Below are 27,136 nucleotides of genomic sequence, written 5' to 3'. Positions count from 1 at the left end.
ATGTCCTTTCATCTGATGACTCAATGTCTTTGCCTTCTTCAATAACATCTTTCTAAATTACCTGTATCACCTTTGTCCATAAAACACACATGGACGTGGAATAACACAGTGTAAAAAAAAGTAAGGGTGTTTCCAGCAATACACATTCACAAAACTACGATATTTTTCCATTTAATATTTTGGTGACTGTGGGGTGTTGATATTTTACTAGGTGCCCGTCAGAAAAACAGTAACACAATGAACACAAGCACACTGTCTCTCAAAAACTGCAGGGTCAGAATTAAGAGGTCCCTAGAACAGACGACGCGACCATGGTCACAGGAATCAAATTCGCACGACTCCAAAATCACTGGACCTCAGAGTCTCTCGACCCGCTAGGCACCCTACCACAAATCCCACCGCAGAAATCTTTCACACTCGATCACCCAAGGGCACTCCTCCTTCTCTGACTGCCGCCCGGAGCTTGAGGGTCAGGCTGGCCCATCTCCTCGTCACGGTGCCCAGATCTTTTCCCACCTTGACCCCACTGAAGTCCAGTCCCAGGTGGGGCCGGGATCAAACGGAACTAAACCGACTCAGCGGTGCTTCCTTCACGGAACAGATACCGTAACGCCGAGAACCCGAAGATACACCAACTGCACGGAGCAAGAGACTTTTTGCGGAAAATAGATTTGGACCGAGGAGGCCTCTGGGAAATGTAGTTCTGGGCAGCAAAACCGCGGACCTTTTCAGATTCTCCTTAGCACCAAGTAGCACTCCCAGGCTCCGAGTGCCAGACTCATGGGAGGCAGCTTCTGCAAAACTCAGCTGAGGTCCCTCGGCCGATCTGAGAGCCCCTCCACGGTGCGGTGGGTCATTCCGGTTACCCCGACAGCGGGAGGGCCAGTCCCTCCTCCGCGAGCCGCGGGGGCCTCTGGGAAGAGTTAGCTGCATCTAACGGACCTGGGCTGGTGCTGCCTACCGCCACAGTCGGCGCTGACCTGAGTGGCAACCCTTCCTCGGGCCGCACCGGCTGTGCCACTCGGGCGGTGTTGAGGTGTGGAACTGTGGCCTGTGTCTGCGGGCTTGCCGGTGAGTCTTCGGGAAGCCGCGAGCTCAGAATTCGGGACTCTTTGTGCTGGATGGTTCAGGGGCCTGCGGCCCACTGGGTGCCTGTGTTGTTGGAGGAGGACTCCGGGCAGGGGCGGCGGGTTCCCTGAGGCCGTGGGAGTGGAGGGTGAAAAACTGAGCGTGTGACTCGATAGGACTTTATTTTCCAGACATTTGTCCGTGACTCATACGGCCCTGGAGTCGTGTGTGTAGGCAGATTTTGTGGATGTGTTTTTTCCTTTTCTATTTCCATATGAATGTGGCTTCAAACTACGAAGCCTGTGTGTGATTTGTGAGACTGTACCAGTGCTTCGTTTCTTTGGTTCTGGTCATCGTAAATATGTTTTTCTATTAGACATCAGTAGCCCCAACACGTTGTTTTAGTATTTGTTTCAAATTGTATTTTCGTGTATTCGCCATATTTTGTGTGCTTAGTAATTTCATGCTCCTTGCCCCCCACTCCCAGCCCCAATTCACAAAATAAAGAAAAGCTCCAAGAAAACAAGAATCATTCATACTTCTGCCAGCCACTATCAAATTTTATTTCCCATCTTTGCATTCCCCGTGAATATATTATATATATATGATCAGTAGCTTGAAAGTTGGAATCACACTGTACATACAATTGTGTAGTCTACGTATGGCATTTAACAATGTGCAATTAATATTTTTTCATTTAAACAATTACACATCTATGTGATCATTTAACAGGTTTTTTATGGTATACATGTTAATGCATTTACTCTTGTTGATGGGTAATTTGGTTCTTTTCAACTTCTTGCCATTGTAAAGAATGTGTTTATTAGCAACTGTTTGGCACATGTTATGATGCACTTTATTAATTTTCGGGGGACAGGGGGCAGGCTCTTAGAATTGGAACTGATCAGTTGAAGTGTATGTGCTTATTAAAGACTACCTGCGTTTGTGCTAAGTCGCTTCAGTCATTTCCTGACTCTGTGCAATCCTTTGGACTGCAGCCTGCCAGGCTCTTCTCTCCATGGATTCTCCAGGCAAGAATACTGGAGTGGGTTACCATGCCCTCCTCCAGCGGGTCTTCCCAACCTGGAGATCGGACCTGTGTCTCTTAGCTCTACCTGCATTGGCTGGTGGATTCTTTACCACTAGCGACACCTGGGAAATGCAAAGACTCCCTGCTGCTGCTGCTGCTGCTGCTGCGTCGCATCAGTCGTGTCCGACTCTGTGCGACCCCACAGACGGGCAGCCCACCAGGCTCCCCTGTCCCTGGGATTCTCCAGGCAAGAACACTGGAGTGGGTTGCCATTTCCTTCTCCAGTGCATGAAAGTGAAAAGTGAAAGTGAAGTCGCTCAGTTGTGTCCGACTCCTAGCGACCCTATGGACTGCAGCCTACCAGGCTCCTCCGTCCATGGGATTTTCCAGGCAAGAGTACTGGAGTGGGGTGCCATTGCCTTCTCCGAAAGACTCCCTAATTCTATCCAATTATTCTCTGGTAAAGTTCAATCTAATCTACAGTATTATTGGCATAGTATTAGATTGCCTATATTTATACACCCTTGATAACAATGGTTGTCATTAATATTAGTAACCTTTGTTAACCTCATAAATGTAAAATATTTCCTTTAATTTGCAGTTATTTGATTACTATTGAAGTCAACCATTTTAAAAATAATTTTTTGTGAATTATGTGTTTTCTAAGTTATTTTTCTAAAGCAGTGTTCTATTTTCAAATTTCTTTTCCAGGTTCTTCAGGTATTATGGATTTATTCATTCATCCACTCACCATTTATTGAATGCTGCATGTGACAGGAGTTAAAACATGCTTGGGATATAGCATTGAACAAAGTAGACAGACTCTGCTATCATGGTACTTAAATTGTTGTGGGTCAGATAATAAGGGGGGTAAGTAAATTTAATATAACATACATTACATACTGAAAAATTCTAAGAAGTAAAGAAGGAGAATATATAGAATCAGGGATAGGACTTTTAGATGGGGTAGCTAGAAATGCATCCTGAAAATGTAATAATAAGGATATGAAGGAAATTAGGAGCTAATTATGCACAGCACATGCGTATAATTAAGGGAAGAGGGAACACCAGTTAGAAAAGCCCAGGTGGAAATATGCCTGTTACCAAGAGGCAGCCCACTAGGCTCCCCTGTCCCTGGGATTCTCCAGGCAAGAACACTGGAGTGGGTTGCCATTTCCTTCTCCAGTGCATGAAAGTGAAGTTGCTCAGTCGTGTCCAACTCCTAGCGATCCCATGGACTGCAGCCTACCAGGCTCCTCTGTCCATTGGATTTGCCAGGCAAGAGTACTGGAGTGGGTTGCCATTGCCTTCTCTGTACCAAGAGGCTAGGGTGGCTGAAATAGAGCAGATAAAAGGGAGAGTAGTGGAGAAGGAAATGGCAACCCACTCCAGTGTTCTTGCCTGGAGAATCCCAGGGACGGGGGAGCCTGGTGGGCTGCCGTCTATGGGGTCGCACAGAGTTGGACTCGACTGATGCAACTTAGCAGCAGCAGCAGTAGCAGCAGTGAGAGATGAGAGGAGAAAAGTAATTGAAGGGCCGGAGGCCAGATCAGGTTGGTCCTTGAGGGCCATGTTAATGATCTTGACTTTTACTCAGAATGAGGTGGGAAGCTGTGGGAGAGTTTTGAACATGTGATTTTATCTGCTTATTATTTAAGAGGATTGCTTTGGTTGGTCTGATGAGAGGATTAGGGGAAGAAGACAAGGACAAGGGAAGAAGTGGAAAGACTAATTAGGAAACTATTGCATTAATCAAGGGAAGAGATGTTGGTGACCTGGACGAGAGTAGTAAAAATGGTGAGAAGTAGTCATGTATGGCAATTTGCTGATAGAACTGATGTGATGTATAAGTACGACAGGATGACACAGTATTTTTTAATATGAGCAACTTGAAGATTGGAGTTATTACCTGAGAAGGGAAAGAGGGTAGGAAAAACCTGGGACATAGGGAAATAGTGAGATTTCAGTTTGGAATATTATATGTGAAGTATGAGGTGCCCATTGGGTATTTAGGTGGAAATATTAAGTTGGCAGTGGGATATACAAGTCTACAGTTCTAAAGAAAGGTCTCAGATTGGAGACATACACTTGGCAGTTATTAGCATGTAGATGATGCACACGTGCATGCATGTGTGCTCAGTCATCTCCAACTCTTTGTGACCCCGTGGACTATAACCCGCCAGGCTCCTTTGTCCATGGAATTTTCCAGGCAAGAATGCTGGAGTGGGTTGCAATTTCCTACTTTTGAGGCTATTCCTGACCCAGGAATTGAACTCCTGCTGCTCTTGCATTGGCAGGCAGATTCCCAGGCACTACACCACCTGGGAACCCCTTTTAGGTGATATTTACAACCAGACTGGATGAGATCACGTTGTAGGGTAGATGGAAAATGATAGAGGTAAAGGACTTATCTTTGGGTCACTTCAACATGACAAAGTCTGGGAAATGAGGAGGAATCAGCAAAAGAGACTGAAAGGGACCAGCTAGAATGATTGAGAGACTCGTGATATCCTGGAAACCGAGGGAAGAATGTGTTTTAATGAAAATTGTGTCAGATGCTGCTGATAGCCCAAGCAAAAGAGGACTGAGACAGTAATGTTGAATTTAGCAACATGAAAATTGTTGGTCACCCTGCAAAGCAGTTTCAGTAGAATAAGGACCTATAGAGAAAACTGGACAAGATAAATTGGTGATAACAAGTATAAACAACACTTTAAGTTTTTTCTCTTAATGGAAGGAGCGAAATGAAGTGGTAGGTGGAGTTAAGAGGTAAATAATAACCCTGTTCATATACTGAGTGAAGTGATTCAACAGAGAGAGAAACTTGATAAAGGAGGAAAGGGGAGAAATGCTATAGACACCTCCTTAAATGGAAGAACAAACGTTAGGGTCTGAGGATAAAGGAAAAGAATAAAATAATCACTTAGGAGAGTGGGACAAAGAATAGAGAAATATAATATGATCTCCAGGCAGCATTGAAGACCCACTTGCTGTTAGTTTTCATGAATTTAAATTGAGCCTATTCCACGTGGTTGTTTGGTTTTTCCCCTCCTGTACTGTTCATATGCATGGTTGTCGCCACGGATAGGGGAGGGGAGAGTAAAATTTAACCAAAGTTGTTGGTTTCATGAAATAAGAAAGAATGATGTGAGAGAAAGGGGCAAGGGAGTCTAAGTTAGCAAGAATTAATTATACTAATTGACCGTGGCTTCAAGGCCAGGTAAGTAGAAAAGTGGTGGGAAGAGGGTGAGGGAAAATGAAAAACTATAGAATGAAGGAATGGAAGCTCCTGATGGTGGTGAAAAGTGGTTGAGTTGAAATGCAAGAGGAAGTAAGGTGGAAAGACAAGGATATTTTTCCCTTTAGTTGCCAAATGTTCAAAATAGGACAATCCTTCTTTTTATCACCTATTTGTTTTAGAAAATGTGGAATATTGTTAGCTATATTTCAGTAGGGATTACAAAATGGTGATATTCAAATCCTGTCATTCTTTATTTACTAGTTGGAATATTTTCCTAAGGAAAAAATGTCTGTCATCAATTCTGATTAGTTTAAGACACAGTTAGCATTTAGAAGAATTTGTTGTTTTCTGTGTAAATATTTAAGTCAATAATTGTAGTAGCTGATGTAAAGTATGCTTGTGTGTCTATGCATGCATGCCTGCTAAGTTGCTTCAGTCATGTCCAAGTCTTTGCAACCCTATGGACCATAGGCCGCCAGCCTCCTCTGTCCATGAGATTCTCCAGGCAAGAACACTGGAGTACGTTGCCATGCCCTCCTCCAGGGTACTATCCTGATCCAGGGATTGAACCTGAGTCTCTTACATCTCTGGGATTGGCAGGCAGGTTCTTCACTACTAGTGCACCTGGGAAGCCCTTCTCTGATACAGAGCTATTGATAAGTTCATGGGGCATCTCCTACATATGCACTCCTATTCTTGTTCACCGAATGTGCTTAAGCTCTCCATGATGTAGGAGTCATCTTTATAGCTATCAGCATCTTTGGGGAATGTATATTCTTGGCCTTTCTGATGGCTCCAAGTATCATTTTGCTACAGAGTGACCTTTAAACTACCTTGTGGGTACAGGTTTCTCAAACCACAAAGCAAACCTTGTCTAAGGTTTTTATTCTCTTTTATTCTCTTTTTCAGCTCTGCCTTCTCAGGCTCAGTCCATTCCCAGAAAGAAGAGGAAATGAATGAATTCCAGGTAAATTTAAAATAGCATATTTGTTCCAGAGTAGTTTAAGGGAATTGTAGTAATCCATACACTAAACTGGAAAATCCTATATAGATAAAACATATTTTCAGAGGAAACAGAGTTGGAAGATTAAAACCAGGAAAGTTAAAATATGATTATGCAGAAATGTATTCATTTAGAGAGATTAAAGTTGGGCTTCAGTTTTGAATTTCATTACTATAGGTAAACGAGCAGAAATTCATTATATATTTAAGTAAGTTTTTCATTGGCACCTAGGTCAATGAATATATTATAACATATATAGGGAGACTTTCTGTAGTTGGTAAAACAGCTTTTCTGATAGTCCGGGGTTTTCTTTATAATTTAAAAAAAAATCTTGGCTGTGCTGCATGGCTTGCAGGATCTCAGTTCCCTGACCAGGGATTGAACCCAGGCCACAGCAGTGAAAGTGCTGAATCCTAACCACTACCACCAGGGAGGTGGTCTGTTTTGATCAGGGATAAAGCAAAGAATATATGTTAAAATATCCCAGCATTGGAAATAACACAAATCAACATCAACAGAAAAAGAGATAGTATTTCATGCAGTGGGATAGTGTACACACACACACACAAAACCAAAACACACAGAGTACTGCAACTTACAATATGGATAATCTCACAAACATGTGGTACCATTTATATGAAGTTTGAAAACTGAGAAAACTAGTCTCAGTGTTAGAGAATAGTGGTTACTGAGCAGGTATTTACTGGGACGGGATATGAGGGAATCTTGTAGTATGCTGAAAATGTTCTATATTTTGATTGAGTGATGGGTACACAAATATGTAAATATATAAGAATGTCTCAGTTTGTGCATTTAAGATTAGTGCATTTTACCACATTATTCTATGTATGTCATACCTCATTTAAAAATAAAAAGCAGACTATCTGAAGAAATAGATGGGATGTGCCTTTCAAATGACCCTATATAATTATTTTTTCCATGTATGTTTGCTGTGACTTGGCCACAATCTAAAGTAATCATTTATGGTAAATTCTTTTACTTTCAGTCTACTAGACTGTGAACAGAGTAAAAGTTTTATTTGGTTTACTGCTGTATCTACAGCCCCTAGAACAGTGCTTGGTATACTTGGTTTTTGTGAATGTGGTTGTAATGAATCCATGGTTCCTTATTTCTTCATTTTACTCTTAGAGTAAGTAATGTCTGTTTCCTCTTCAAGGACATTTCCTCAGAACTTCATCCTTTTTCTTCAAAGTTCCTTTGGAATCTTTCTCTTTCAGATTTTATCCTGTACTCTTAGCTACTAAACATATTTCAATTTACTGCCTTTTCACTCTCAGCTCAAAGATTTGCTTTACTGAAACATACCTATCTTTGACCTGGTGCCCCTATCTTATAGCTTCTCTGTATGTCTAGTTTTTCCCTCAGTTAATTTTCAAAGTGAACACACGTTCGTAGCCAGCATTAAGCACTGGATAAAGAAATAGAATATTACCCTAACACCCATTGGACTCCTTCTGTACCTTTCCAAGTTATTACCCCTACTCCAGGGGTAACCACTGTTTAGTGTATATCACTATAGACTCTTTCTGCATATTTTTAAACTTTATGTAACCTATGTACTTGGCGTCTGACTTCGTTTAATATTTTGTCAGATTTATGTTGAATTGCTGCATGTAAGCTGTAGTTCACTCAACTTTATTACTGTATATTATTCAATTATATGAATAAACCATAATTTTATATATCCATTCTATCATTGATTGGCATTTAGGTAATTTTTATTTGGGAATAATTAAAATATTATTCCTGTGAACTTTCTATTAGATTTTTGTTGCACATACGTGCATATCTCTTTCTACCAAAGCAGAATTGCTGAGTCATAAGTTATGTGTAAGATTACCTTTTATTAATACTGCCAAACAGTTTTCCAAAGTGGTTGTCCAAAATTATACTCTTAACAGTGTATGAGAGTTCTCAGTTATTCCAAGACAACAACATCTTGAGTGTATTTTCTATGGTCACTAGCTTGTTTTTTGGTATAATATCAAATTCATAGGTAGTAAAACAGAAGCTCAACTAAGTTTGAGTACATAAAAATTACATTCTCCTGTTGATACAATCACCATAAATAAAGTAAATTTGAAAAACCTAACAATAATTTTAGTAATACATATGGCAGACCAAATCTGGTATTTAAATATTTACAAACTAAATTAAAATCGAATAGAAAACTGCATATAATACATGAAAATAAATCCACAATTGAAAAAATAAAAAAGAACAAATGCCCAGTAAAAACTGTAAATAATATCTATTGTTAATCAAAGTTTTACATGGATTACCTTATATAGTCTTCAAAAGAGTCTCTCTTTCCTATTTGTTTATGTTTTCATTTATTTCCCTCAACTAGTATGTAATTTCCAGGAGGACAAGAACTTATGTCTATCTTCCAGCTATATCCTTGGACTCTAAACCAGTGCTGGGCATATCTAGTAACTCCGTAACTTGCTGAATAAAAAACTATAACTCTAGGGCTCAAATATGAATTATTTTCTCATTCTCTTTAGTGGCAGTTAATACTCATAATGAAAACCTCAACTACTATGAGACCCTCAAATAGTCTCTGAGCTATCAAAAAACAAAAACAAAACAGGTTCAATTGTTTAATTCTCTGGTTCTACTACTTTAACACATAGAAGAAATAGAAGAGCTGAGATTTCAGTGGTATTGCAGAGACTGAATCAAATGAACTTGTTGATACATTGTACCTAGGTGTTGTAGAAGAGTTATGAATCAAAATATATGCTACAGTTCCATTCTGGGAAAAAGGGTTGGTGTTGTTATTAAGAAAGGTAAGAAAGTTAATGGCAAAAACTGCTGAGTATTATATTACTCCTCACAAACCTAATACGGAATAGGTATATGTTACCTGAAATAGTGAACTATTGATGGCAAACTACTAACTGGATTCTAAGTAGTAAATAAACATGATAATGAGAAAAGCAAAATTTTCTGTTAGAAAAGATTATTTTTACAGTCATAAAATCCAGTATTCATGAAAGAATCTCATCATTTTCTTTGGATGAAAACTCCATACCTGAGACACTGTGTGTGCATGCTCAGTTGTGTCTGAGTCTGCGACCCCATCGACACGATAGCCCTCCAGGCTCCTCTGTCCACAGAATTTTCCAGACAAGAATACTGGATTGGGTTGCCATTTGTTTCTTCATATACATTATTTTTTAAATATTCTTTTCCATTATGGTTTATCGCAGGAGATTGGATATAGTTTCCTGTGCTGAATATAGTAGGATCTTGCTGTTTATCCATTCTAAGTGTAATAGTTTGCATCTGCTATCCCCAAACTCTTTGTCCATCCCTCTTCCTTCCCTGCTACCCGTTGACAACCACAGGTCTGTTCCCTATCGTGTGTCTGTTTCTGTTTTGTAGATAAATTCATTTGTGCCATATTTTAGATTCCATGTCTAAGTGACATCATATGGTATTTGCCTTTCTCTTTCTGACTTAGTATGATAATCTCTCGTTGCATCCATGGTGGTACAAGTGGCATTATTTTATTCTTTTTTATGGATGAGTAGTATTCCATTGACTGTGTACCATATCTTCCATCCATTCATCCAAGACAGTAAGCTTTAAAGAAATAAAAAGAATGTTACTTTAAAATGCCGATTAGTGCATTAGATAATAAAGATAAATGGTTAGGACTACTTCTGCATCAAACTGCAGAAAATTTATTATAAGGAATACTGTGAAAAATAAGAAACATATCAGTAGGAAACTTTTATTGATCTGTCTTAGCTCATGGTAGACACAGACAACAAAATGAACATAACTACCAATAATAATTTGATAGAGCTAATTGATTGTCATAGCTTATAGCCTGGAAGCAACTAATATCCCCTTTTTAGATATGGAAAAACTAAAAGACTGACCATATATTAGGCCCAAATTCAATAAATTTGAAAGTACAAACTATGTTTTCCACAATGCAATTACATAGGAAGTTAATGATAAAACTTCAGAAAGAAAACATTTTCACATGGAAGTTTTAAAACTAGCATAAGGAACTTAGGATCAAGAAAGACAGAATTTAAGATCATGGTTCAGGCCCTAATACCCTAACCATACTTAATCTTAAGCTGGAAAAATAGCCAGTAGTGGCTTGAAAATAGGATGGTCTCAGCATGAATGCAGTAGTAGAACTAAAGATACAGAAGCTGGAGATTGTTCATCGATGATGCTTCTCATAGCTGGTTCTCCTGAAGGGGATCTAGGAGCATATTTTCATGGCTGCCAGAAAAATAGCACTTTGAAAAGTTCTCTTTCTGGCATGAGCATTTATCTGTCTTAATAGATTTACCTAGTGTTATTGACTGTCTCTGACAGAAATCTTACATAACAATTGCTTAAACAGGGCAGAATTTTGTCTTTGTAGGAATTCTGCTCAGTTCAGTTCAGTCGCTCAGTCGTGTCCAACTCTTTGCGACCCCATGAATCACAGCATGCCTGGCCTCCCTGTCCATCACCAACTCCCAGAGTTCACTCAGACTCACGTCCATTGAGTCGGTGATGCCATCCAGCCATCTCATCCTCTGTCATCCCCTTCTCCTCCTGCCCCCAATCCCTCCCAGCATCAGAGTCTTTTCCAATGAGTCAACTCTTCGTATGAGGTGGCCAAAGTACTAGAGTTTCAGCTTTAGCATCATTCCTTCCAAAGAAATCCCATGGCTGATCTCCTTCAGAATGGACTGGTTGGATCTCCTTGCAGTCCAAGGGACTCTCAAGAATCTTCTCCAACACCACAGTTCAAAAGCATCAGTTCTTCGGCGCTCAGCCTTCTTCACAGTCCAACTCTCACATCCATACATGACCACAGGAAAAACTATAGCCTTGACTAGACGGACCTTTGTTAGCAAAGTAATGTCTCTGCTTTTGAATATGCTATCTAGGTTGGTCATAACTTTCCTTCCAAGGAGTAAGCGTCTTTTAATTTCATGGCTGCAGTCACCATCTGCAGTGATTTTGGAGCCCCCAAAAATAAAGTCTGACACTGTTTCCACTGTTTCTATAAGGGATATCATAGTGTTTTCTTTCTTCATCTGACATGCCCATCCATGGGGTTGCCAATTGCAGGATCCCATCTTTCTCGTGGCAGAGTAATATTCCATTGTATATGTATGTATTACCTCTTCTGTATGCGTTCATCTGCTTTTTGGTCTCTGCTTTTTAATACACTCTCTATGCTAGTCAATAGCTTTTCTTCCAAGTAGCAAGTGTCTTAATTTCATGGCTGCAGTTACTGTCTGCAATGATTTTGGAGCCCAAGAAAATAAAGTCTGTCACTGTTTCCACTATTTGGCATGTAGTGATGGGATCAGATGCCATGAGCTTCATTTTATGAATGTTGAGTTTTAAGCCAGCTTTTTCACTCTCCTCTTTCACTTTCATCAAGAGGCTCTTTAGTGCCTCTTCACTTTCTACCATAAAGGTGGTGTTATTTGCATATCTGAGGTTATTGATAGTTCTCCCAGCAATCTTGATTCCAGCTTGAGCTTCATCCACTCCAGCATTTCACATGGTACTCTTCATATAAGTTAAATAAGCAGGGTGACAATAGACAGCTTTGACATACTCCTTCCCCAATTTTGAACCAGTTCATTGTTCCATGTCCGATTCTAACTATTGCATACAGTTTTCTCAGGAGGCAGGTGAGGTAGTAAGTATTTGTTCTTTTATTTTTTTAATAATTTCTGAAAATAATTTTTGGCTATGCTGGGTCTTCATTGCTGCATGAACTTTTCTCTAGTTATGACAAGTGGTGGCTACTCTCTAGTTGCAGTGTGTGGGCTTCTCATTGCGGTGGTTTCTCTTGTTGCAGAGCACAGGCTCTAGAGTGTGCAGGCTTAATAGTTGTGGCACATGGGTTTAGTTACTGTGAGGCACGGCATGTTGGTCTTCCTGGATCAGGGACGGAACCCATGTCTCCTGTATTGGCAGGCGGAGTCTTAATGGCGGAGCCACCTGGGGGAGCCCCAACAATATTAATTCTTTTGATCCACGAACATGGAATATCTTTTCACTTATTTGTATTCTCTTCAGTTTCTTTCATCTCCTTGGTTAAATGTATTGCTAAGTATTTTTGTTGTTTCTGATACTTTTGTGAATGCGTGCATGTGTGCGTGTCAAGTCATGTTTGACTCTTTCCGACCGCATGGACTGTAGCCTATCAGGCTCCTCTGTCCATGGGATTCTCCAGGCAAGAATACTGGAGTGGGTTGGCATTTCCTCCTCCAGGGGATCCTCCTGACCCAGGGATCGAACTTGCATCTCTTATGTCTCCTCTTCACTATTGTGAATGGGATTGTTTTTATTTCTTATTCAGATATTTTGTTGTTAGTGTATACAAACAGAGCTGATTTCTGTCTATTGATTTTGTATCCTGAAACTTTACTGAATTTTTTGATTTGTTCTAACAGTTTTTTGCTGGTGATTTTAGGATTTTCTGTATATAAGATCATATCATCTTAAAAAGACTTTTCTCCTTTTTTTTCCTTGCCTGACTGCTCTGGTTAGGATTACTCATACTATACTGAATAGGATTGATGAGAGTACCTTGGTCTTGTTCTGGTCTTAAAGGAAAAGTTTTCAACCTTTTACCATTGGGTATGATGTTAGTTATTGGCTTATCATATATTGCCTGACTTATGTTGAGCTACATTCCTTCTATACTCAATTTGTTGAGAGTTTTTATCACAAAAGGATATTGTATTTTGTCAAGTGCTTTTTCTGCCTCTCTTGAAATTATCAGACATAATAATTTCTGTCTTTCTATTAATATGTCACATGTATAGATTTGCATGTGTTGAACTATCTTTGCATCCCAGGATTAAATCCTTCTTGATCATGGTGTTTTAACATGCTGTTGAATTTAGTTTGCCTATATTTTGTTGAAAATTTCTGCATCTACATTCATTAGAGACACTGGCCTATAGTTTTCTTTGCAGTGTCCTATCTGCCTTTAGTATCAGGGTAATGTTGGTCTTGTAAAATGAGCTTCAGAGTGTTCCTTTCAGTTCAACTTATTTTTTTGTGTGAAAGTTTGAGAAAGATTGGCATCTGTTCATCTGTAAATGATTGGTAAAACTCATCAGGGAAGCCATGTAGTTTTTGGCTTTTCTTTTTTGGAGGGAGAGGAGGATTTTCTTTACTGGAAGATTTTAATTACTGATTCAGCTCCTTACTCATTATATCTGTTCTGATCTGTTTCATGGTTCAATCTTGGTAGGTTGTATGTTCCTAGGAATTTATCCATTTGTTCTAGGTTATCCACTTTGTTACCATATAACTGTTCATAATAGTCTCTCATGGTCATTATATCTGTGGTATCTTTCAGATATCACATGCCCCCTCTTTCATTTTATTTATTAGACTCCTCTTTTTCTTCTTGATGGTGTCCTTAGCACAGTTAGTACAATCTGCTTCTCTGTAATGTCCTCTGAGAATGTTATCTGCTGCTCTCTCAGACTTTTCAGTCATGAAGCTCAAATTTCAGTATGCTGGATATGATGAGAGAAAAATGAGCCTCTTTGGCACCATATCATATAGCTGAGAAAACAGGGTACTCACACATTTTTACTTTCCTTCGCGAGTGAAATCATGGGCCAGGATTTCTCTTGGCCCTAAGCTATGTTGCCTTGATGGAGGAGTGAGGTAGGTGAAAGTCAAACTGTTCCTCTTACCCTTTATGATGAGTCCAAACTTGTATATTTTGCTCCATTGGTGCACTGGAAATCTTTGCTAGAGACCTGCACTTTCACAAAGGCTGTCTTTTGTTGGGTGCTTGTCTCAGACAGTCATTTTCTGGGGGCTCCTGAACAGTGGCCAAAAGAGGCTAGAGTCAGTTCACATGCCTCTCAGGGGTCTACAGCAAGAACTGTGGTCTTTATGCTTATTTTTCAACATTTGGGTAGGCAAGACTCCTTCTGAGTACCTTGCATATGGTGCTGGATCCCGCAGTTCCCATAAGGGCACTTTTGTCCATGGATGGATGTCAAATTATTATTTTTGCAGTGGGGACTGAATGAGGGATGTCTTATTTAGCCATGATTGCCTTTGGTTTCTTAAGCCTGATTATTTACAAGTCCTTGCTCTTCAGTAGGAAGGGCTCCAAAAGAGGAGTTTCCATTATTCTCACAGCATACTCTGAACCTTAGTGAATGTTCATGTTCATAGGGTCCTTTTAGGACCTAGAAATTAATAATCAGAAACATTTTTTGTGAGTTTGCTCCTGGTGATTTCATCTTACCCCATCTGTCACAGAAATTCCTGAAAGTATAGGAAATATGGACAGCTCCCTTTATTCCAGTGCTCTTTGTCTTATGTTTATATTTTTGGGATATTTTGGTTTTTAACTAGAAAAAGTGCATTTGATTTCTATGTCTAAAGCACACTGCTTTGAAGAAATTTGTCACCATTCCTCATTTCTGACACTTTAAATCTTTCTTTGTACTATTTTTTCATAGTTCTGGTTGTAATTCAGATTTAGAATTTTAAAATTCTAAAATTTAAATCCATTTTAAAAAACTTCATTAACAAATCTTTTTTTCTGTATCTTTTCATATTTGTAGGATTCTGTTTGTGGCACTCTTTTTTCAGTATATGTGAACTCTGCAGTTTTCATGGCTGCAGACACATATCATAGGCTTATGAACAATAAATCTTCATTTTCAATTTAGATTTTTTCTGGCCTAATGAACAATATGTGCAACTGCTAAATCAAAGAATATCTCCAGTTGGATGTCCTACTATGTTTCAAAGTTTGTATACCATTCTCTCCCCTTTTCTGCTTCTATCCAAATCATATTTTCATGTGTTAGTGAATCACAGGGATCTAGTGAGTTCCCAAACCAGTTAACTTTGAGTGAAGTTTTATATTCCCCCAGTTTTTACAGTCAGTATAAATCGGTACCCAAGATCTCTTTAACCCACAGTAGTTATTAAAGATATGTGCTTGCTAAATCAATGAATGAACACAAACTGACAGGATATTGCTAAAATGATTTTTTTCTTTCAGACAGTAACAAAAACATAAAATTTATTTTATAGTCTCTTACCTTTGTGTATTACCTGAACAAGTTTCAATATGCTTTGTCCACAACATATAAGGTGGATGACTTCAGATTGAGTGGGAGTATGTTGTTACAGGACACGGTGACATTCAAAGATGTGGCTATTGACTTCACTCAGGAAGAGTGGCAGCAATTGGATCCAGCTCAAAGGAACCTGTACCGGAATGTGATGCTAGAAAACTATAACAACTTAATCACAGTGGGTAAGGGTAGTTTCCTATATAACTCAAATTCTGGGAGTAAAGTTCCCTTTTTCCCCCAGGGTTTCTGAAATGGGTCCAGCCTTCAAATGTTAGACTGAGTTTGGTCTTTAGATGCCTTTGTTCACATGCACATGCATGCTGCAGCTTTCAAAGCAAAATGTCATCTATGGTTATGTTTCAGGGGGCAGCATCCCTAGAAACAATGCTTTTCTTATCTTTCAGAAGGCCTTGGGCTAGCCTCAATTCTTGAATGATTCTTTTTTCCTACTATTTATGCCCAAATCTCACATCCCTTCCCTTTCACAGGATGTCCATTCACCAAACCTGATGTGATTTTTAAGTTGGAGCAAGAAGAAGAACCATGGGTCATGGAGGAAGAAGTGTTAAAGAAACATTGTCCAGGTTAGTGAGAGGGAACCATAGAGGTGAGGAAGGGCCAAGGCCCTTTAATAGCTAATATGTAAGTTCTTGGTCCCTCTGAAATATTCCAAAGGTATATTTTTTTAGGCCATAGAATTCCATACTGACAGTTGGTGTGAATTTTTTATATATGTAAGATGTCATTTTTGAAACTTTTTTTGAAAATTCACATTTTTGTTGTGAATTTAAATATCCTAACTCTGTCAAGCTTTGAAGTCAGTGGTACACTGGTTTCATAAGATTTAGAAACTTTCCTTCACATGCTTCACAATCTGTATAAAATTACTCATTGTGTTATTTATATCTTCCGTTAATTCTACAGCATTCTCAGCATCATCAAATATTAGCTCTCATTCATTGTCTTAACACTCTACCACTGAAACTCAGATAGATCCTAGACCTTTTTATTTTTTCCTCCATATTTTTAAATCTCCTGTTTTCTTCCTTTGTAGCTCTCTGTTGTCTTCTCAGTAATTACTTTAAATGTATCTTCCAGTTTACTAATTCTCTCTTCAATTGTGTTTATTTTAAACTCATCCACCTTTTAAAAAAATTATTTATTTTTGGCTTTGCTGGTTCTTTGTTGCTACACATGGGCTTTCTCTATTTGCAGCAAGCAGGGGCTACTCTAATTGTGGTGCACAGGTTTCTTATTGCAGTGGCTTCTCTTGTTGCAGAGAACAGGTTCTAAGTGCACAGGCTTAAGTAGTTGAGGCACGTGGGCTCAGTAGTTGTGGCTCTGGGGCTCTAGAGCTTGCGCTTATTAGTATTGTGCCACACAGCTTTATTTGCTCTGCAGCATGTGGGATCTTCCTGGACCAGGGATTGAATGCATGTCTCCCACACTGGCAGGTGGATTCTTTACTACTGAGCCACCAAAGAAGCTTAACTCATCCACCTTTGAAAAAAACTTTTAGTATAAGTATTTTGTATTTTTAGAAATTCCTTTTGTTTTTGCAAAAAATTCTCACATCTTTCTGATTCTTCCTAATAATTTCTGTGGCTTCTTCAGATTTGTGTTTTAATTTTTGCTTCTTTAAAAATACTGTACATAGCTCTTTTGTATTGTCTTCAGGTTTAAATGTCCTATTTTTGACGACTCAGTGTGTTTTGGTTCTTCATGTGCTCAATGATAGCTGATTGCAATTTGAGTTTTTTAAAATCTTAATTTATGATAATCTTCTTGTCCTAAATTGAGTTGCTTTCTTCTGAAGATGATTTACATGTGTTTCTGGTGGGCACCAATAGGCGTTTCCAGGTAAGGATCAGTTCTTTGAAGGTCCTGGCTTTTGGTAGGAACTTCAATTGAACTTTTCTTCTTTATTGATAGCCCAAGAGCCTTATATTTTACTTAATAAGACTTTGCATAGGTACTCAAGTCAGATCCATCTTCAGGCTACTTTCAGTTCTGCTCTCTTAGTCATGGTTTTGGCTAATACTTGATTTTGTTTTGTTCACTTTGTGTGTGTGTATAGTGCTCAGGTTGTTGGAGAATACTGCAGTGTTCTTGGAGATTTAGGCTACTTCCTATAAGCCCAGTAGTGCTTCAAAATTTCAGCTTTATCCACTGTCTAATTTTGCAAATGAGGTTACCCTATTGTAATTTCAATGTTAAAAATCCGTATGTAGTCTGTCTCTTTTATTCCCCCGACTTGCATGGTGTTTTTTGTTTTGGGTGATTTTATTTTTCTCTTTATTTCTTGGTTCTGCTGGTTAATCTTGTTTTAGCCCTTTTTGTTTTCTCATTGTTTCTTCCTCATGCATTTGTATTTCTATAAATATCTTTCTATATTTCTAGCTCTTGATTTATACCTGGTATTTTCACTAAGTTTTATCATTCATGGTAATATTCAGTCAAGATTTCATTCTGTATGTCATAATTTTCTTTAGCTTGAATTTTTGTCTGCTTTCTTTATATCATGTTTTTTTCTTTTCTCTTACATTTTTTAAGAGATATGATTTCAATACCTTCTCATTTTTGAGTGAGGATAGTTCCTTCTTAACCTGATTTTTAAAGAAGTATAATGTTAGGGAAGGAAAAACAGTTCTCAGATCTAGAGCACAAATCTGCAAACTAAACTGCTAACAAAACTGCAAACTTTCTTTTCTGAGGAAGAAAGTTCTCAGATTTAGAGCACAAACCTGTTGGCCAGCCACTTGTTTTTATAAATAAAGTTTTATTGGAATACATTCATACCAAGTCATTTACATCTTGACTGTTACTATTACAGAGGCAAGGTTGAATAGTTGTGTCAAAGACTATATGACTCATGAAAGTGAAAGAAAGAAAGTGAAGTTGCTTAGTCATGTCTGACTCTTGGCAACACCATGGACTGTAGGCTTTCAGGCTCCTCCATCTGTGGGATTTTCCAGGCAAGAATACTGAAGTGGGTTGCCATTTCCTTCTCCAGGGGATCTTCCTGACCCAGGGATCAAACCCCAGTCTCCCACACTGCAGGCAGGCTCTTTACCATCTGAGCCACCAGGGAAGCTCATATGACCCATGAAGCCTAAAATATTTGCAATCTGACCTTATTTAAGAAAGTTTGCCAACTCTTGATGTATAGGAGTACATCTGTGCTTCATACTAAAGCCTGTTATTCTGCATGGTTGTGTGAATATAAGTATGTTTAGGCTTTATTTCTTCTCATCCAAAAAGGAACTGTGGCTACAAGTCTCATAACTCTGAATCTTATACTCTCATCCCAAGACGTCTTCCTAAAAAGATAGTATTTCACAGTGTTTCCTTGCTCAGTCCTGGTTTCCTTGACATAGTTAGGGATGTCAAGTCTCTTGTAGTCAGTCTGCACTCCCAAATTTCCATGTTGTAAACATGGGTTAGTTCATTCTTCCCTTCAAGGTACGGTGTCCATTTTGACAGTGTCAGCTGTTTGCTCTGCCCACAATCGGTATGAACAATTATCGTCTCTTAGAATCCTTTTTCCCCTGTTCCACCCTTCACTGTATTTGTCAACATTAACTCATTATAATTGGGGTTATAGCCACCACCTAAGATCACTGAAGCATCGACGTTTCAATTCTTGTTTGTATACAGGAAAAGAGATCAGATAGTTTTTCATTCTACCATCTTAAAACATGGAGTCTTTTCTGTCACATTTGGTATTTTGATCTTGCTCCTGGAATTTGTCACTTCTACTTGGACACTACCTTAAAGACCTGATCTTGCCTTCTCCCTCGACCTCTTTTGTTTAATTGAGCTTTTCTGTTTCCCTAAACTGAGGTGACTCAAAAGCTTAAGCTCAGTATACTATTTTCTACCAAGTCTCTAACTTCCTGCTTTCACAAGAATCTTTCATTTCCTTTATTCTCAGTCTGGCAGAGAGGAAAATGGAGATTATTTTTTCCTCCCTATTTTTGAGCTAAGTAGCCACTACGGACTGGAAGTCTTACCCTTTGGTATGTAGATTTTCATTTATTCTGTTTGAGCCAGTTCCTTATCTCTGAATTCCTCTGCCTGGTGTCCTTGATGTAGAGCTATTCTGCTTATCTTTCTCAAGAGAGTAACCTCACATATTCTCTAGGATGGAAGAGTAGTCTTTGTCTTCATTAGTTTATACCGTTTTTATACTTTGCCTCATTTTCATGTGGTTTTGGGTAGGATCAGAGATAAATTCATATATCAATTAGGCCATATTTAATTTCTCATTCTTTGTTTTCCCTTTTGCTCAGTTGTTGTTTAGTCACTAAGTCATGTCTGACTCTGTTGCAACCCCATGTACTATAGCCTGCCAGGCTCCCCTGTCCATGGGATTTCCCAGGCAAGAACGCTGGAGTGGGTTGCCATTTCCTTCTCCAGGGGATCTTCGTTACCCAGGGATCTAACCTGTGTCTCTTGCACTGGCAAGCAGATTCTTTACCACTCAGCCACCTGGGAAAGCCGCCTTTTGCTCAGTACTTACTCCCTTTTCAGTCATGCTAGGTAGGCTTTTCTGCTTTTATATTCTGATTCTTTAATCCTATTTTTACCTTCCTGTTGTTTGCTCTCATTTTATTAATTACTGTAGTGGTCAGGTGAATTTTTTAAAAATATGTAGTATGTGCTTACAGTACAGATTTTTAAAGTACAAAAGGATACATATTGAAAACTAAATTTTCTTCTCTTACCCATGTCCTCCTCTATGCTGGCAACCTGTAGTATCATTTTCCTTTAAGCTATTACTTATTTGTATTTTCAAGCATTTTTATTGAAACCACTTTAAGTTGATAGGTTAACTTGTGAATAACTATCATCTCTGCTGTTGAATGTTCTTTTCCAAGAATGTGATATGCCTTTTGTCTTAGTTTCCTAGGGCTGCTGTAACAAAGTAGAGGCTAGAAATACAAATACAGGGTGTAAGTAGGGCTCATGTTCCTACTGAAACCCACAGAAGATTCCTTGCATCTTTCAGCTTCTTTTATCCCCAGATATTCCTTGGCTTGTGACAGCATAACTCCAATCTGTGTCTTTAACGTCATATAGTGTTTCCCTGTGTTTCTGTCTCTTCATGTGGCAATCTTCTTTTAAGAACACCAGTCAGATTAGGGGCTTACCCTACTCCAGTGTGACCTCATCTTAACTAATTACATCTGCAGTGACCTTATTTTCAAATAACTTCATGTTCTGAGGTACTGAGCATTAGGACTTAAACATATTTTAAAGGTGGGACACACAATTCAACCCATAATACTGTTTCATGTGTTCAAATCTGTGTGTGCATGTAAAGTTTTATAATTTGTGGAACTTTCTAATTAAATATATTCCCAATTTTTTTGTATTTTTATTATAAATGTAGTCTTTTGTTATCTTTTCTAAATAGCTATTTGTATATATGAAGGTTACTAAAACTGAGTATTAATTTGCTATAGTGAATTTAATGAACTTTCTATAAATTTTCAGGTAACTCTTGATTTTGCAAAGAAAGAGTTTTAATATTGACAAATAATGTGAATTTTTCCTTTCTAAGTTGTTTGTATGTATGTGGGAGGATGACCCATGCTGTGCAACACATGGGTCCCTAGTTCCCCAACCAGGGATCAAACCCATGCCCCCTTCATTGGGAGAGCAGTCTCAACCACTGGACTGCTAGGAAAGTCACCCTTTCCAAGTTTTTATACCTCATTTCTTTCTCTTATTTAATGTTCTACCCTGTACTATAATAATAGTTGTTATAGTACTCATCTTTTTCTTTTTCCTGACTTTAATGTGACTGCTTTGGGATTTTTCCCATTAGGAATGGTACCAAGGTTTAAGTTGTACTGTGATTTTTCTCTAGTTAAATATGTTTCCATTTTATAAAGTTATTTTTATGGAAAAATGCGTGTTGAATTTTTAATATGTTTTTAATATCTTTGGAAATGATTACTTGACTTTTCACTTTTGACCTGTTTACTATTACTACTATTTACTTATAGATTTCTCTAATATTGAAACATACTTCTATTCATGGAAAAAACCAACATATGTATGTCTTACATTTAATATGCTTCCGAGTCACTTTCTTTTCCTTCTAGGTCATTTTGAATATAGTTTTTGCACTGATATTCAAAAATGAAGTTGATGTATAGTTTGCTTTTTGGGTGTCATCTTTATCCGGTATTGGTATTATGTTTGTCTCATATACAAAAAAGAATTCTTTTTTCTTTTATAATATGTTGTATAGCACATGCTTAACAGCTGTCCTTTAGATAGTTGTTTAAATTCCCATGTTAATATCTATGGGCCTTGTCTATTTGTTTTGTTTGGGGGGATTTCTTTTCATAAATTTATTTGTGGAAAATGGTCTTTGTTTTCTACATCTTATAGAGTCAGTTTAGGTAATTTATATTTTTCAGAAATTATTTCCATCAAGCCATTTATGAAAGTTTATTTCCATAGAATCTTATAAAATACTTTTATGGTTTTTTAGCTTCCTGTTTTACCTTTTTCTCTATTGATGTTTCTTCATTTGTATATTCTGAATTCTCCCTCTTATTTATCCAATAGTTTTATATTTTTTATTTCAGATCCCATTAAGCAATCAAAGCTGTTTGTATTTCATAAATACCTGCCTCTACTCATATTTCCTTTCCTGGAATTTACTGAAGCTTAGGAAATAGGAGCTATATATAAACCTAGTATTTGCTTAATAGGAAATGAGGCTATAAGCTAAGAATCCCATACATGTATTTTTTTGGTTTTAATTATGTATAATTTTGGAAAATTTTACAAATGACATTTATTTGCAATTTCTTTTAGGAGAAATATGGGGGATGGATGAGCAGCTGAAAATTCAGGACAGACTTTTGACACAACTTGAAGATAAATTCACAAAAACACTGACTGATGAAAAAGTCAGTGAATGTCATAAGAAATTTGCAAATGCATTTCCTCTGAACTCAGACTTTTTTCCTTCCAGTCACAGTGTCTATGAATATGACTTATTTGGAAAATGTTTAGAACATAATAATTTGAACTATTATGAGAGAATCTTTATAGGAAAAGAAGACTGTGAATATAAGGAGCCTATGAAATCATTTGGCAATAGCTTATCCCATCTTGTAGTAACCCCCTTTAAGTGTAATCATTGTGGAAAAGGTTTTGATCAAACTTTGGACCTCATCAGACACTTGAGAATTCATACTGGAGAGAAACCCTATGAATGTAAAAAATGTAGAAAAGCTTTCGGTCACAAGGAAAAACTGATTAAACATCATAAAATTCACAGTAGGGAGCAGTCTTATGAATGTAATGAATGTGGGAAAGCTTTCATTAAAATGTCAAATCTCATTAGACATCAACGAATCCATACTGGAGAGAAACCCTATGCATGTAAGGAGTGTGGGAAATCCTTCAGCCAGAAATCAAATCTAATTGATCATGAAAAAATTCATACTGGAGAGAAACCTTACGAATGTCATGAGTGTGGAAAAGCATTCAGCCAGAAGCAAAGCCTCATTGCACATCAGAAAGTTCATACTGGGGAGAAACCTTATGCATGTAATGAATGTGGTAAAGCCTTCCCACGAATAGCATCTCTTGCTCTTCATATGAGAAGTCATACAGGAGAGAAACCTTATAAATGTGATAAATGTGGAAAAGCCTTCTCTCAGTTTTCCATGCTTATTATACATGTGAGAATTCATACAGGTGAGAAACCCTATGAATGTAATGAGTGTGGAAAATCTTTCTCTCAAAGTTCAGCCCTTACTGTACATATGAGAAGTCATACTGGTGAGAAACCTTATGAATGTAAGGAATGTAGAAAAGCCTTCAGCCACAAGAAGAACTTCATTACACACCAAAAGATTCATACTAGAGAGAAACCTTATGAATGTAATGAATGTGGGAAAGCTTTCATTCAGATGTCAAATCTTGTTAGACACCAGAGAATTCACACTGGAGAAAAACCCTATATATGTAAGGAATGTGGCAAAGCCTTTAGCCAGAAATCAAATCTCATTGCTCATGAAAAAATTCATTCTGGAGAGAAACCCTATGAATGTAATGAATGTGGGAAAGCCTTCAGCCAAAAGCAAAACTTTATTACACATCAGAAAGTTCACACTGGAGAGAAACCTTATGATTGTAATGAATGTGGTAAAGCCTTCTCTCAAATTGCTTCCCTAACTCTTCATCTGAGAAGTCATACAGGGGAAAAGCCTTATGAATGTGATAAATGTGGGAAAGCCTTCTCTCAGTGCTCACTGCTTAATTTACATATGAGAAGTCATACAGGTGAGAAACCCTATGTATGTAATGAATGTGGAAAAGCTTTCTCTCAAAGAACTTCCCTTATTGTACACATGAGAGGTCATACAGGTGAGAAACCTTATGAATGTAACAAATGTGGAAAAGCCTTCTCCCAAAGTTCCTCCCTTACAATACATATACGAGGTCATACAGGTGAGAAACCCTTTGACTGTAGTAAATGTGGAAAAGCCTTTTCCCAAATCTCATCTCTTACACTTCATATGAGGAAACATACAGGTGAGAAGCCTTATCGTTGTAATGAGTGTGGTAAAGCCTTCAGCCAAAAGTCACACCTTGTTAGACACCAGAGAATTCATACTTATTAGAAATAGAAACTTTATGAATCTTGTGAATATGGAAAAAGACTTCAGAAGGAATTTGCATTTCCTTGCACATTACATAATGGGATCTAGAGCAGAAAACTGTGAATGTGGGAAAGCCTTTTTAAGAAGCCACACATTTGTGAAACAGAATTCTTACCAAGGGGACAAAATGTATGAGAAAGCTGATTATCAAAAACCTTCAGTAGACATCTTACCTAATGATATTTATCCAGCATTCTCACTAAAATCTGAAACAAGATATTTGCTATCAGGTTATCAACATGATACTTTAGCTCCTAGCCATTGCAGAAAAAAGAAATACTCTTAACCTTTTTATACTAGAATAATAATAATTAGAAAATATGTTGATATAAAATATTTATGAATAAACATGATAATGAATTACAAGACATATATATGTAGTTAAATATTTTGAAGGTCACAAAAGAACACCTGAAATTTTGAGAAAAATAACATTGTCTAAAAAGACATAAAATTTCTCACAAATCTCTAAAGTACTTCCACTCAAAGTTGTTTTCTTTAACCAGTTATGTTTTTAACAATTTCACAAACTTATTGAAATTTTTTTTTTGATTGAAATTTTATATAGGAATGTAAATGGCCACAAATAGGTGAAATATGCAAAAAATACAAGAGAGAAGATACACCATTAGATATCATTTATTTAAAGCTGGTATCATTGTTTTTACACAATGTTCTTAAGGAGTATATCAGTGGAAACAAATTGAAGATTGGAGGAAGGAGATATGGGAATTTTGTGTATTATAGTGCTATTGAGATCACTGGAGAGAAAATGACCTATTAAATAAATGGAAGATTCATATTAACAAAAAATGTTAGCTCTCTAGTTTTTATCATATACAAAAATAAAATCCAAACAGACTGAAGACTAGAACATAGAAAGCAAAATTCTGTATGATGAAAATAAAATAGACTATATTTACTACCTTAGAGTAATAGGATTACTTTAAACATACATAAATGTGGAACATTCAGTTCTATTTTGGTGCATTGGCTTCAGAGGCACCCACATATGTCACAGAGATACATATATCTTTGTGTTAACTGGATCATGGTTTGTATTCCTCTAAATAGAATACATACATTTCCATTAATAGAGGGATAGAGTGATACAATATGGTTATTTCTATGATAGAACGTAATATTTAAAGATACAAATTTGACATAATTACACGGATAGACTCCATAATACTGACAGAAAAAGCAAAATGTACAATGAAATAAAACTTTTCTATAAATTTAATAAAACAATGCAAAGAACAGTACTGTGTGTTGATCATGGATACATATATGACATTGCCTTTTAGGAAGTGAAGGCAGTTGTTATATTTATCTGTAATATTTCTTTAATAAAAGACAGCAAATATGACAGTAGTAATGAATCTGGTTGTCAAAATTATGTTGTTTTTTAAAGTTATTATTTCTTGTCTGTATTTTCCTGTTTCTCTAAAATAATCAAGTGGATAGAGAAAACCTGGACCTATATGGATTCTTATTTTTGATCAGATATAACATTTACAGAAAGTTATCTTTAATAATGATACATAAACCAAACCTGAATTAAGACATTTTGCTTACCACCTCATGTTACTTAGCATACACAAATCAGAAGTATACAGCATCTACTTGAAGAGAGCTTTAAAATTTTTCATTTTTTATTTTAAACATGAGTTCCTCCCTATTTGAAACCAGAAAAGAAACAAATTTAGGAAAAAATATCACCTGCATTTGGGTTGGTTTCAAACTAAGGGGAAAAGACCACTCATGCATAATGTAAAATGTTAATGTTGTAACATATCAAGACAAGGATACTCATATTGGGACAGAAGAAGTGTCAAAGTATATAAACAAATCTTTCTTTGGCTTCTGAATTTTTAAATGGGAATTCAGATAGTGGTTATTTTTATGTGTCAGGTAAGAGCTCAGTGAATATGAAAGTTCACTTCTTCCTATACCACAGCTGTTTTATATTAATGCCTTTCAATTTTTTTCTAATTTTTTATTGGAGGATAATTGCTTTACAATATTGTGCTGGCTTCTGCCAAAAATGAACTCAAATATTTATAGTACTGAAACTTCTTTCCTCTGAATCAGTTCAGTTCAGTCGCTCAGTCATGTCCAACTCTGCGACCCCATGGACTGCAGCACACCAGGCTTCCCTGTCCATCACCAACTCCCGGAGCTTGCTCAGACTCATGTCCATCGAGTCTGTGATGCCATCCAACTATATTATCCTCTCTCATCCTCTTCTCCTGCCTTCAATCTTTCCCAGCATCAGGGTCTTTTCCAATGAATCAGTTCTTTGCATCAGGTGGCCAAAGTATTGGGAGCTTCAGCATCAGTCCTACGAATGAATATTCAGGACTGATTTCCTTTAGGATTGACTGGTTTGATCTCCTTACAGTCCAAGGAACTCTCAAGAGTCTTCTCCAACACCACAGTTCAAAAGCATCAATTCTTCGGTACTCAGCTTTCTTTATAGTTCAATTCACATCCATACATGACTACTGGAAAAACCACAGCTTTGACTAGATGGGCCTTTGTTGGTAGAGTAATGTCTCTGCTTTTTAATATGCCATCTAGGTTGGTCATAGCTTTTCTTCCAAAGAGAAGAAATCTCATGGCTTTTAATTTCATGACTCCAGTCACCACCTGCAGTGATTTTGGAGCCCAAAATAATTTCTCTGAATAGCCCATTCATATATTTTATCTTTTTCTACTGGAACTTCCAAAAATACTTTTATTTAGAAATTATTACAGATTTATATAAGTTGAAGAAATAATACCCTAAAGCAGGGGTCCCCAACCTTTGGGATGTAATACCTGATGATCTGAGGTGGAGAAGAAACAATAATAATAATAGAAATAAAGTGCATGATAAGTGTAATGTGTTTGAATCATCCCCAAACCATCTTCTTTCCCCACCACCCACCCCACCTCTGGCCCATGGAAAAATTGTCTTCTGTG

At 37.5% G+C, this 27,136-nt stretch overlaps 1 protein-coding gene across 3 annotated transcripts; it reads left to right on the top strand.

Annotated features, from left to right (window-relative positions):
* The first annotated feature begins 920 nt into the window (after positions 1-920).
* Positions 921-25,551, top strand: ZNF569 (zinc finger protein 569). Of its 3 annotated transcripts, none has more exons than XM_086351890.1 (6): positions 921-1,071; positions 2,810-2,968; positions 6,249-6,306; positions 15,529-15,655; positions 15,962-16,057; positions 22,311-25,551. In XM_086351890.1, exons 3-6 carry the CDS (start codon positions 6,292-6,294, stop codon positions 24,128-24,130), a joined length of 2,058 nt encoding a protein of 685 aa, XP_086208016.1. In that variant the 5' UTR covers positions 921-1,071; positions 2,810-2,968; positions 6,249-6,291; the 3' UTR covers positions 24,131-25,551. The 3 variants fall into 3 exon arrangements, with proteins under 3 accessions (XP_086208016.1, XP_086208018.1, XP_086208017.1); XM_086351892.1 differs by having other exon boundaries at positions 2,810-2,933; positions 22,311-25,543; XM_086351891.1 differs by lacking the exon at positions 2,810-2,968.
* Positions 25,552-27,136: the final 1,585 nt, after the last annotated feature.

Source organism: Bos grunniens, chromosome 18 (genome assembly GCF_055505025.1).
Source record: "Bos grunniens cultivar Pamir isolate PY7600 chromosome 18, Bosgru_T2T1.0, whole genome shotgun sequence".
Lineage (NCBI taxonomy): Eukaryota > Metazoa > Chordata > Mammalia > Artiodactyla > Bovidae > Bos > Bos grunniens.
The sequence above is the reverse complement of the archived record's forward strand: the minus strand, read 5'-3'. Positions and strand labels throughout refer to the sequence as shown.